The following is a 13133-nucleotide window of genomic DNA, read 5'->3' on the forward strand; positions in this document are numbered from 1 at the left end:
ACAGTAAAATTTTTGAAAACTCTTTAAAAAAAAAAAAAAAACAGTCCAGATCCAAGCAAAACCTCTCTCACACTTTATGCATCATTAAGATGGAGGGAGAAAAAAAAAAGCTACAAAGCAATATGTTTTTTTCCTTTGAAGGGCAGATATAATTGTGATTCTTCTTTCCCTGAGCTGAAGGGGAGCTTCGGTGGAGTAGAATTGATGAGGGATATGCTCCCGGGCTGTTCGGGGCTCAAAGGAATGCAGAATCCGGCCCTTCACGTCATCTTTGAAGCTCGATTATTTTAGCACAGTCTGTATCTTGTTGCATAATGTTTTAAGATGTGGTCTGCGTCGTTATGTAGCGTGTTTAATTTAGCAACAGATGTGCAGGCTCATATGCCGTTATGGTACATTTTGTTCACTCATATAATAGCGAGTTACTCAAAATTGTTACCAGTTCCTTCAGCGCGAGACTCCTACAGCATGTTATTCTCCTTTTCTGTATGGCGAAGAGCAGAAGAGCTCTTTCTTTATTTTCCATCGGCAGGTGCTGCCGTGGGAGTGTCTGCTCTTCGTGACGCATGTTTAACCTGCTGCTTTCTCCACCCGCACTGCGGGACCAAATAGAGCACTTTTCCCCCCCAGGTTTTAGCTTTGATTCGTAAGGAAGCAGCTTCCCCAGCCATCCCAGGCGCAGCCTCCATCCATCCCTCGGCACGAGAGGCGAAATGGGCTGAAGTCAGGGGGTTGCATGCCAGGCTCCTGGGCAGTCGGCGGCGCTGCGGTATGCGTAGACCTTTTTCACGTGGACATTTGCCCCCGGGACCGTGGTCCTGGCCATTTCAGGAAGGGCACCAAATAGTTGGTGGAGGAAAAGATTTGGGTCATTAGGATTCTGGGCAGAAAACAAGCCAGGCACCTCGGCCAAACCAGCTTATTACCACCCACGGAGCCAGCTCGTCATTCCCACGGAGTGGTCGTAATGCAAAACATCGCTGAACGCTCCGCGGCAGCAAAATCATACTAATAACTCATAAAAGCATCCAGCCTAATTAACACTGGTTTTGTAGCAAGAGTCCTGCCTTCACAGTTTTTGAGGGTGCTTGAGGGTTCACGGGGGGGATGCGGTCTGCTAGGAGGCTTGCACGGAGCTTCAATTTACAGCCAAGATACTTTTAGCAATTCAAATACTCCACATGTAGGAATGAGCTGTGGGTATAGGCAGCGACATTTAATTTGATTATCTTGGGCTAGATCTGTGCTGTGGGGCAGTCACCGGAGGTTGGGGAGTAATCTAGTGCTGTGATGTGTGCGCGCCCTGCTCTTACGTTAACTTTTAAGCATCAATGGTGTTACGTCATGACCACTCATCAGCGAACAGACATCAGTTGTCCATGCTGAGCAGCTTGTTGGAGCTTGCCTCGCCTCCCCATGTTTCCTTCGGGTAGGAAGCGGTGTGTACGGGAAACCATATCCTGACGTGGAGTCCACCTGTGCGTGGTGCACGCGCCTAGCCCCAGAAACCAGAAAAAGCCTGAAGTGCCACAGGGTCAACCCAGCACTGCTGTCTGGGGTTGTGGCTGGAAGTCCATTTCTATCTGTGGAGAGATCTTCATTTATTTTGGTTTGCTTTTAAACAGCTTCGAGCCACACCGTAGATCAAGGGAAAGGTCCCGGCGGGTCTGACTCACTGGGTGGGAGACTAAGGAAGTCGGGTATCCCATACCCTTGCAAGCCGCTTATTTACTTAGATCAACATGGCTTCTATTACATACTGCCAAGGATGAAAAAGAAGGTTTATAGAGGGAGGAAGTGAAAGCAGCTGCATGGGAGAATTTAGTGAAACAAAGGAGTTGATACTTAAGATGAGATCGATACTCTTTTCTTTTTTTTCCTATTATCCTATTTCCCGTGGAATGACTGAGAGCATTTAATGCACTGGGAACCAAGTCCTAACCTTGACCACACGGAAGTTTTCTGATTCCTCTTCTGAAGTATGAGGGTTTACATCCTTCAGGCATTTAAAAAAATTAACCTATTTTTTTGTCTTGACTAGTGAAAATCTGTGTTTGCTCTCATTACCCATATACGTTTAATCTGTCTTTGCTTCCGACTGAGCTATTGTGCTTAATGGTATCTTGACACTGTGAGCTGCACATGTTGTTTTGATGCTGTTGTTTTTTTAAAAGAAAACATCCAGAAAAGGATGTCGTTTTTCAAAAGGATTTCTGAATTGTCCTCGAGGCGTATCCCTTTGTCCTGGCTCTGGGGAGCGGGGGGTGCCCTGTGCCAGTGCCTGCCTCGTGTGCCCCTGTGGCATCTCCGGCGCCTCTGCGGTAGGCAACACTCAGTTCCCCTGCGCTAGCTAAACCTCCGGAGCAGGGAAAGCTGCCTGGGAACTAAGAAGGGGGATCCTGCCGCTCGCGTGCTAAATTCTTATATTGTTTGACCTGAGCTCCTTAGGATGGGGTCCGACCCAGTTAGGGGCATCATTGCAAAAAGCAGTATTTTCACGTTCTTTTCACTGGCAACGTATCCCAGCGCTGTGCTTTAAGCACATGCTGTCAGCCTCTTCCCTTGCTTCTGCCTCCCTCCCCCCCGCTCCGTCGTGCCACCTCTTTAGAGAAATAAGGCGACAGGGGCTGAGCAGGGCATCCCACTTAAGGATAGACCAGCGGTGAACAGAAGAAGGATGACAGAGTGTTCTCAAAGTATTCCTGCTGCATTGTCGCCTTTTCTTTATCTGTTCCTCTCCCCTGTCATTATCTCTGTGTGTTCCCTTCTTTCCTTTCTCGGCATTTCCCTTCTTACAACGCAATCCACTTGGCGGCCCCGGCGGCTTGCTTCTCCTGCCCTCCCCGTGGCAGCTGCTGACAGCCAAAATGATCAGCCTTGGAAATGGTTAGCTCATATTAAATAGTTAGCGCCCGGTGATATTAAAGCAGGGCTTAAGCAGTTCACAGCTCTAGGAGCCATTCTTTCATTAAAATCTTCGTACAAGTATGGTAGAGCTTTCAGAAAACTGTACCTTATTATAGAGCAGCGCAGGAGAGGTAGCGCGGGCATCGTCAGATGCTAACTTCCCAATTACTGACTGTTTGGTAATCCCCTTCCTACGGTCGTGGGCTGCTCCCAACCAAGGGAACTAATATCCTGCGGTAATCAAGAATATAAAACCTTCTCCACGAACCTCTTCTCTTACAACAGTGTGGGAAATGTGCTCCAGTGCTGTCAAAACATTTGGACTGGGCTTTCCATCCCCCTTGTTCACGTAAGGGATTCTGCTTGGGAAACGCAGTGGAGATGTGTGGAAGGACTGGAGTTTTCCTTTGCCCCTGTGAAAGGGGAGATTCCTGCAGTTTGCAGAATTGCAAGTTTTCAGGATTAGGGAATCTCTGTTTTGTTGATACCGTATCTAGTCGAGGGTGGAAAACATAGATGGAAATTGTGAGCAACAGTTTTCTGACAGCACTAAGGGTCTGAGAACGCGTGTATAAGCTTTTGTTTGATTGTTTAGAAACACAGCGGTATGTGAAGTTTAAAAGGAGTTTCAGTTAACCTACGACCATATTCATTGGATTCATTCATGTCTTGAAATGCAGCCCTGGAGATGCAGCAATTGCACTTTCACTGTATCCTAGTTGACTGAGCTAAACTTTCGGCAGGGTTTGCCGGTGCGGTTTTCCAAAGCTTATCCACATCTCCGTTCCCCCGGCCCCTTGCCCTCCGCCAGCCCCGTCCTCGTGCGGTTTCTGGCACGTGGGCAGCTGTCCGCTGAGGAGTGGCCCCGGAACTGACTGGGCAAAATGGCACCTTCAGATGGGCCAGGTACCTGGTGGGTCGTCCCCCCCCACCAGTGCACATGGTTGAGGCTTTTTGAGAGGTTTAGCGCCATGAGTCACGCAGCCTGGCGGTGCCTTGGATGAGCACGGGAAGAGAGGTGTTACCCATGCTCACGTTACTTTGTTGTGTTCCTGGGATGTGAAAAGATGATAAAACAGTGCTAGTTTAGAGCGAGCTTTGAAGATGACACGTTAGTAGTGAGAGACCTTTGAAATCATAAAAAATCCAGATATGGTAGAAGGCCTTCAATAAGGTTCACTATCACCACCTTATTTCCTTTGGTTTTCTCCCACCACTTTCCATACTGTGGTTTTCTCTCACCACCTTATTTGTGATGATTTTCTCTCACCACCTTTGCTTACTAGGGTTTTCTTCTGACACCTGTGATGCAGCAGTCGAGCATGAGACAAGATTTCTGTTTGCCCTTGGCTATTAATCCAATGCCTAATACAAGCGAAGCACCATCTCCATCCAGGCTCCTCCGTGGTCATCTCCAGGTGACTGCAGCAATGGCAGGCAGAGAGGTGGGGTCCTTCTTACAAGGGGTCTTCGTGGGCAAATAACTCAGATGGCAGTGAATAATTTTGTTTTTTTGAGCTGCGGACAGTTCTTCTCAACGAGATACAGGAGAAGGTCAAGCTGCTGCATGCACAGGTTGAGGGCAGTTGTTTACTCGTCAGCATGTGCTTTCAGGGCTTTCAGCCTCACACAAATTTATAAGATCACCTTTCTCATATTTTTGTCTAACAGTGCAATTCATTTTGGAAAACCACCTCTTCTTTCTTTTTTTTTTTTTCCCCCATCCAAAGCAGGGAAAATAAGCCCTAATACCGCTTTTTCTCCTCTCATTTTCTGGCTCATGGATTGTGGTATTTAACATGCAATATTAAGAACCTATTTAAATGTGTTACATCAGGATTAGGGATTTTTTACTGAAACATCGTGTTCCTTCCTTAAATAAATAAATAAGTAACTGTTGGGCGATGGTCATGTCCGAGGGTTTGCAAGGAAATTTACATTTTGAAAGACGCTCTTGGAGGCGAGAACGGACATGCAATTACTGTATGGAAATCACTTCACTTGTTTCCTAATCTTGCTGAAGATGAAGTTCAGTTTGTGTGTGTGTGTCCTCTCTCTCTCTCTCAAATTTCCTTATACAATGAGATTTTATTGTATTTTAATTGCTGGCCGTGATTTTTGTTCTGCCTCGCGTGGTTTGGGGACATTTAGCCTCATGACTGTTTTGAGATTGGGTTGGATGTAGAAACCGCTGAGGGTAGATTGAAGTTGGATGCGCAACTAACTGTGTCCTCCATCCCCCAAATGGAAGAACGACTTTCTTAATTACAGCTTCCTGTAAAGGCTGGGGAGCGACCGGCTGCTTTCGGGAGCCTGCACATCTGCCTTTCTCCATTTTGTCCGTTCCTGCCAAATCCTGCTCTAGAGCTTTTGCCACATTTTTAATAAGCCTTCTGAGTTGTGCTTTCCTTGCTGCTTGAGCTCATCATAGGCAGCTGTCAAACAAAGACGGAATAGTTAAAATCGTTAAGGAGGAGTTCATTCATGGGCGCTGTGTTAAGCAGTGCAGGATTCAGCTAGCATGAGCAATAATTTCTGTGACTGTTATTAGTTTCTTTTGTGGAAAGTTTTCCTCCAGGGAGTAATATAGGGAATTGAGATGACAGGAGAAAAGAACTGTAATGGAAGCCTTTGTCCATCAGGAAGTGCACTCTGTCAAAATTAAATACGCTTTGCATATTGATTTTGTTTGGAGGGGCAAAAAGGGAAGTGGAGTTGCAGTCGCGACATCATGAACCGTTTGAGCGTATTCAGGACAAAATAGTAACTTTTTTCTCCTGGAATGGCTTTTTGTTCACATTGTATTGCATGTTCTATAAAATTTAAAAACTGTAATAGAAAGAAAATGTTTCAGTTTGAATCCAGAAGGACTTTTTCAAAGCCAGGGGTTTCTGTTTCTAGTGAGGAAGAAACCCAGACTTTGCAATGACAAAATGCTCCCCAAAAGAGAAGGTCTGGCTTCTGCAGGGCTCCAGCGATGGTTGATAAGCCAACGGTGTTTGCAGATAATACGCAGAGACGATCTCTGGCCTGCGTCCCCCCGGACCGCGCGGGGAGACTCTGCTGGGTGCGGCTTGTTTGAGAGGGGGCAAAAGCTCCTGGGGACTGTGTTGTGAGCGGCGTTAAAAGGCATCCTTGCGATGCTATAAATACTTATGTGCTGTTTGTAGAGCGCTTCAGCTATCCCGCAGGATGTCTCTCACAGTTCCTCCTCATCACACTAGGCAGCCTTATCCACTGCTGCTTCCAGCCTTGGGACGTCCAGCTCCCAGTAAACTCTGTTTTCCCTGCTTCCCAACCCAATAATTCTCCCCAAAAGTGGGGTGGGATTTAGTAGAACTAAAAATACCTGTTTATACTTTTAACTGTTGGTAATGGAAATGCTATCTCGCTTCAGCTATTTTTTGTTGTAAAAAATATTTTGACTGTAGCAAGCTTCTGCCTCTGGAAGGGAAGTTTTCTGCTGCTTCTAAAATGTTGCATTAATAATTAACATGAGTAGGAATCATGCTCTTTAGCATCCCTATGTTAAAAAAATCAATTAATTATTGCTATAAATCTCAGAGATTATGCTGCAGTTGTGCTGCTGGGAAATTGGCCATTAACTACCAGGAAATCGCCTATCTTCCTTTAGTCCGAATTCAGTTGTACCAACACAACCCTTTTCCTTTCATAAATTAGCTATCAATGTGATGCATAATTGATAACCATTTATAATAATAACAATAATCTCCATGAAATTGTCATCTTGGTATGCAGCAGCTTTGTTAGAGCCTTTACCCCTCTCATCCTCATCCTAGCCTATTACATTTGTTAAGTGAGCGAGGCCGGTGCTTTCTGGGAGGTTATTGCTTCACTGACATGTTTTGTAGAGCTGTAAGCATATCGGTTGGAGAGGCAAAAATACCCAGGGTGGGAAAGCCTGACAAGAGTATGTGAATAAGACAGACTTGAAGTGTTTTGAAAAGATGAGTTAAGTATTGCTGTCTCTGCCCTGCAGAAGGGGAAACAGAAGAAGAGATTATAGATGTTGCCCAAGGTTAACTTTTGGACATCAGCCTGGAGTTTTCTGGTTCCTGGTCTCTGGTTCTCATGTTTCCTGTATTATGTGAAGCTCCCGGTTTTTAAGGTTGTTGCTAAAATTTTGGTTGCAAATAATGCAGAGCCTGTGCTCGCAGCCGGCTCAGAGGCAGCGCTGTAAGGTGGCAGGTCGGGGCCCTGCAGACCTATCTGCAGGCTGGGTGACGCACCGCCCTCCGCGGCAGTCGGCTCGGCGGTGGGATCGTGCGAGCAGCAGCGCTGTGCGTGCTAGTGCCTGTGCTCCTCTTCCACTTCCCTCCCTCTCAGAAAGCAGTGGCGTTTTGCTTCGGTTTTTGGAAATCATAGCTTCCCACTATCACTGCTCCTTTGGTGCCATTAAGTGGTTGACACAGCTAAACGGGTGGCGAATGGCTGGTTCGTGCCCCTGGCCGGTCCCTCATTGGAGGTGACCTTGGATGGAAGACAGCGTTTACAGTGTGAACTTCCTCCCTGCAAATGTCTCCGTTCTCAAACCCACCGGCTGGGGCCAGGACACCTAGTCCTTCAAGAAAACAGGGTCTTAAAGCTTTTGGGCATCCGTAGCTCTCATCAGGTTCCTCTATCTTCACCTTAAAACATTAAAAAAGGGAGCGCTTGCTGTTGAATCACTGGTAGAATAACATAACTTGGTAAAAATTTAATGCTTGTTGTGTAGAATTGCTTGAATTCAGGTGTCAGCATGAGGTCTCTTCTTTCATGTCATGATTCATTAATGCAATTGTGGAACTTACGTTGAAAAGCAGGCTCGTATCTGAATTTTATAACAAAGTTGTGAGGTAAAAGTGCCAGAATGACGCTTCCAGTGTCTGCAGCCTGTGTTCAGGTCTGAACATTCAGGCATTAAACACATTTTCTGCTCTCTGTAGAAACAAAAGCAACAAACCTAAGAGAATCCGTTGAGGTTCTTCCTCTGTGTCACCAGAATGCTTAGGAGGTGGCAGCTGCTGTCCCGTTGCAGAGCATTTCTTATAAATCAGCCACGCATACTGACTTGCGGACTGCTGCACTGAATGTGGCTGATAAAGGTGTGCACATGAGAAACGTCAGCCCCGGCAGCCCAGGTTTAATATTAGCCCTTCAAGCCTGAAGGTGAGGATAGGTTACAGTGGCAGCTGGAGTACGGATCAAAGCCTCGTTTCAGCAGCACAAATTCAGGTTCCACTGATGACTTTTGCAGGGTGAGGTTTAAATAAGACATGAACACGGTCATATGCGTGTGAAAGCACTGGAAGAGCAAAAGCTACTTTCCCTTCCTTATATACTCCCTAATAATGTTTCAATATGTGCAAGCCTACAGAATAGCTTAATGGATTTTTTTCTGCGAGGAGCAGATTTTTTTAAGGCAGAAGTAAAGCTCGGAAGGCCCCGTAGAGCGCTCTCGCAGTTCGGTTGTGCGGTGCCGGCTCTGTTTCTGATCACAAGGGCGATAAGGGAGCCGTAACTTGTTCTGCAGTGCAAGGTCTGGGACTGGTGGGACTAGGGGCTAAAAGGGCAAAACTTGCGGCTTTCATTTCAGAAAAGCTGCTCTGCGGTTGAGGGTAGGCTCTTCTTGTCGCTGGTCCTGGCGGTCCTAAGTGCAGGCTTCTTCCTTTTCTTTCCAGGATCGACAGAGGCGTTATGCACTCGGATTCCTGTGATTTCGTCTAAGTTCTTGGGGGACTGCTTTGCTTTTTGAATCAGGAAGTTACAAAATACCGTCAAGAATGGCACTTGTGGATAAACACAAAGTCAAGCGACAGCGACTGGACCGAATTTGTGAAGGTAAGAATGAGAATGTTCCCCTATTTCTGGAAAAGTTGATAGACCGTTAAGGTAGAATGCCTAACTTTTCCTTGTTTTTTTTACCACGCCTAGTATAACAAGATTCAGATCCACGACTAGGTCCTGTCTTCTGTGTTGGCACGAATATAATCTTATTGATGTTGAAACATTGGCAAATGGTGTATTGGTTTCTTTTTTAAAGGTCACCTATAGAATGGGATTTTTGTTTAATTAGCAAGTCTTGTCATTTCATACTAATTACTAGTGAAATCATCTAGTCAGTCCCAATTTAAAACGCCACTTATACTTATACTGCCTTGAGAAACGAGTCCTGCTCTGTTAAATGTGCCATTTTCTGGAAGTCTCCTCTGATGAAGAGGCCAAGTTCAAGATGGCGACGAGCGGTGCTGTGACTGTTCCCACCATCCTCCTTTGAGGGTTTCCAGTTCCAGCATCTCCAGCTCCATAGGGAGGAGCAAAGGACACGAGCGCGTACCACTGTTGTCCATAGCCTCGCTGCAGTGCATCCGTAACTTTGTCAGCAGAGTGCAAGGCATTTGGGGTAAAACTGAGCATCCTGAACTTCTGATGCAACCGCCCGTGCTCTTCCCCAAGCTTGGGTTCAACTGGCTTCTCAGGGACGGACAGAGATTTGGCTGCATCAGAATCATTTGTTCGCTCGGTGTGAAAGTAGACCATCTCCCATAACATTGGCTATCATCATATGTTGAATAGATGGAAAATTAAAGAGCAGCTGTTGAAGTACTTCCAGAGGTTTTGGAAAATTGTTAGAAAAGCAGCTTTTCTTTCATTGGTAAGTGCGTGGTGATCAGGCAGATTTGCTGTACATCATTCTTTATTAATAGCGCGTCCTGATATACAGCGCAGGCAGCTGTTACCTTACTCAGTTCTGCAGCAGCAGGATACTCTGTAGTTAACCTTTTCTGTTGCAGCTTCACATAGTGTAAATTACTCTTGAGAGAAATCAAGTGATGGCAAAGCACCTCTGACTTTTCTGTGTTCCCTCTGGGACTTCTCTTATGCGAACAGATGGTCGTCTCTTAGAAGTTTTAGGGGCAGTAGCAAAAGAAGAGTGTCATTTTAGCAAAAACATCTTAAGTCGTGAGTCTTAAAGAGTTCCTGTTTTTATCTCCTTTCGCAAAGACGATTACTGGCCTGCAGGGTAACCGTTTGCTCTATTACTTGACTGCCGACCGAGTGAAATAGAGTCTGCTCTTAGATAAAAGCACAGAGCTCACATTGAAGTTGTACTTTGCAAGTTATAGCAAAACGTCCGGGGCCTCGTGGAGTTTTCAGAGAGTGCAGAATGCTGAACAGCAGAGCGGAGTGGGTTTTGCACTGATTTTTATGCCTTATATATTGCTTGCCCTAGTACACCGAAATACAACTCCTTTACCATTGCTTTAAACTTGACATGAGTTATTTAGCTTCTGATTGATTAGGGCAATGCTCGTGCTCTCCTTCCACACGCAGGGCTCCTGTGAAATACACTGCTGATCTTGGTATTCCTCAGTAAGCGGGAGCGGGTACTGGAGGCTGACTGCCAAGCTCAAAGAAGAGCGGACAGGGCTGGAAAAATCAGCTCTTCATCTAATCATGTAATACCGAAAAATGCAGAAGCAATTCCGCCTCGATGTTTAATTAACCCAATCCAAACGGGGTTAATGTGTTGCGGGCCCACTCTCCCTGGGGCATAGCGGAGGGTGTGCTGCCCTATTAATTTTGGAGGGGGGAGGAAAAGCAGAGGAAAGTGAGAAGTTAGGAAGGAGCGTGTGGAATATATCACAGTGTGGAGTTACACATTTCTCCTTTTGAATGTCATAAACACTCAGGTGTAGTACTCTATCTCATCTTCAAAATTTACTTTGAACCTGACTTGAAAGAGTCGTATCAGCTGAGCTGGGATTTTCAAAAGCTGCCTTCCCAGTTTGATGTTTACTATCAGATCTAGTTGCTGAGTGTACAAGAAATTCAAACGGATCATACAACAAACCTGCTAACAGAGCTTTAGATGTGATTGAAGTTTAGATTATTTTCCTCTGATATATGAGCTTTTTTCTTCTTTCTTGGCCAAAAGATAGTCTTTTCTAATCTGTAAATGTGCAGTAGACATAACTTTTTAAACTATATTTTGTCATTTGCCACCTGTTTTATGATTTGATTTAAATGATGGGGCTCACAGTTTTAAGGCACTGTTGTGTTGTATTTGTAGGCAGCAGATTAGGACGACTGTAAGTAGTGTTGTAAAAATCAGCTTGAAAAAGGCAAAGAGCACAGGATGTTCCAAAATACTCGGCTTGTAGGACTGCAGAATACTATACTGGCATCTCCGATGACTGTTTTTTATTATAGGCTCCTAATCTTGGATTATAGCATAGTAAAGCACTGAAGGAGCCGCTGTTCCAGCTGTTGTGAAAACACAGGTTGAAAAAATGAGCATTTCTATTGGCTTTGGCTTGAAAAGTATATGGAATAATTGGTGAAAGACGGGGAGAAGTCGGGAAACTGTTCCAACAAACTGGTGACAGAAATCTTTTCTAGCAGAACGGTAGTCACTGAAAAGATCATCTACTGGTTCACCAAGCCAAATACCACGTGATGCAAAGAAGTTTCTATTTAAAGAGCTCCTCTTCTGTGGAAGCACTTATGCAGCTTTTCTCTTTAAACAAATATAGCTACACTTAGTTGCTGAAAAGCTGAGGTTTTTGTCGTATGTATGTGGACTGCTGTGCTTTTTTTTTGAAGAAGGGGGCTTTTGTACCATCCCCTTTACTACGTCTAGTGACACAGCTCTGGAAGAGTTTGTTAGGAGCGAACCTCATTCATGCCGTGATCCAACACAGCTCTGGAAATAAATATCTCCGCACTTCCTGCTGTGTGTTGCAATCGCTGTCCATATTGCCAAATGACAATACTTAACACTTGAGGTCTTCATTGTGCTGTACAAGCAGCCACGGAAGGAGGCTAAAACTTCAGCTGAAAGAAGTTTTTTTAGTTTCAGTCTTTATGTTTACAGAAACATAAATATTCATGCATTAAGTGAAATAAATGAACTGGAGAGCTTATAAACTACCCCAGCATCAAAAGAGTATATTAAAAAGCTGCAGTGTTTGTAGTACTGTGTTAAATGGGCAGCAGCAGTGAAAATGTTAGTACCTGAGGACACCTGCCGCCAGAAACAAAATCCAAGCCGTGGCAGAAGTAACATCCTTGAAGATGCCAGTTCATAGCCTGGAAATGCAGGTTTATGAGCCTTGTACTAGGAAGACAGCCAGTTTAGTCTTGCTGCATTTCGTAGCTTGACTAGTTACTCTGCTTTTTAATATATAGTTATGATATCTTTATATGGCATTGCTTTTCCCTCTAAGGAGGCCGTTTTGAAGACGTGAGCACCTTGGATCAGGTAATAGATTTTGCTCTGTGGAAAAGTATGAGTGGGACCAAGATGCAGAGTTGAGGGGATAAAGAAATATTAGGGCAACAGCCTGCCATAAGGACATTTAGAGCGGTTAAGAACGAATCAGGTGTCTGATGCTCATCAGAGTGAAGTGAAGTCCAAGTGCTTTCGCCGGGATCTTGGCTTACCCGCTTCTTTCTTTTCGGGTTGTTCCAGAGAGCTGGGGATTGCGTGGGTGGAAAGATTTGCACATATCTGTCCAGGGAACGATTGGGGCATTTGCAAACAATTTGTGGGGAGTGGATTACATAATTTCTGTTTGTGTAATCATGTCTAATTACAGAGTGGGTTAAAATATGCTTTAGAGGTGGAGCTGCTTGTGCTGTATTTAGTTGGAGTTGTCCAGCAGCCCTTATTTGAGATCCTGATCTCATTTGCTTATAATTTTGCCACACTTTACATTTGTCTGAGCTGAAATTTTCCATTTCATGATGAGTTTTTACCTCAGGGTGAAATAAAAAAAAAAAAAAAAAAGTTCCAGCAAAAATTGTTCAGCCATGTCTATAAACAGGCGATGGAGAGGAGTGCTCTTTTGTTATGTTTCAAACAGAGCAGATCACAGATCTTACAGCCGTTTATTTTGGAAGCTGTGGTACCCTCCTCTTTTGGAAAATGAGTCTAAATTTTGCAACAAAACTGTTGTGGCGTCAGGAGTGTGCCTTTTATTGTTCCCAAATTTTGGCCAATTTAGAAGCTTTTGAAAGAAATTAAGTTAGCATTTGTCTCCATTAGATGCTGGTCTGAGAGCTGAAATATCCAAAGATTGTATGTGCTTTGTAAAAGTCCTCCGGGCACGGAAGTGGCGGCCGTGAGGACCTGTTCCCTGCATGACAGAGCTGCTGCCAGAGCACACACGTGGAAAGGAGAAGAATCGAGAGTAAGACAGGAGGGAGTAAGTTGGAGTAAA

At 44.9% G+C, this 13133-nt stretch overlaps 1 protein-coding gene across 10 annotated transcripts in view; it reads left to right on the forward strand.

Moving 5' to 3' along the window:
• The window catches only part of CTBP2 (C-terminal binding protein 2), a 147563-nt gene that overhangs the window by 79256 nt on the left and 55174 nt on the right, over positions 1-13133 (forward strand). For all 10 annotated transcript variants that reach the window (XM_068951460.1, XM_068951466.1, XM_068951470.1 and 7 more), the window contains exon 2: positions 8589-8748. In XM_068951460.1, the coding sequence (XP_068807561.1) occupies positions 8691-8748 (58 nt within the window). In that variant the 5' untranslated portion in view covers positions 8589-8690. The remainder of the gene's footprint in view (positions 1-8588; positions 8749-13133) is intronic.

This window comes from Struthio camelus, chromosome 7 (genome assembly GCF_040807025.1).
Source record: "Struthio camelus isolate bStrCam1 chromosome 7, bStrCam1.hap1, whole genome shotgun sequence".
NCBI classification, from domain to species: domain Eukaryota; kingdom Metazoa; phylum Chordata; class Aves; order Struthioniformes; family Struthionidae; genus Struthio; species Struthio camelus.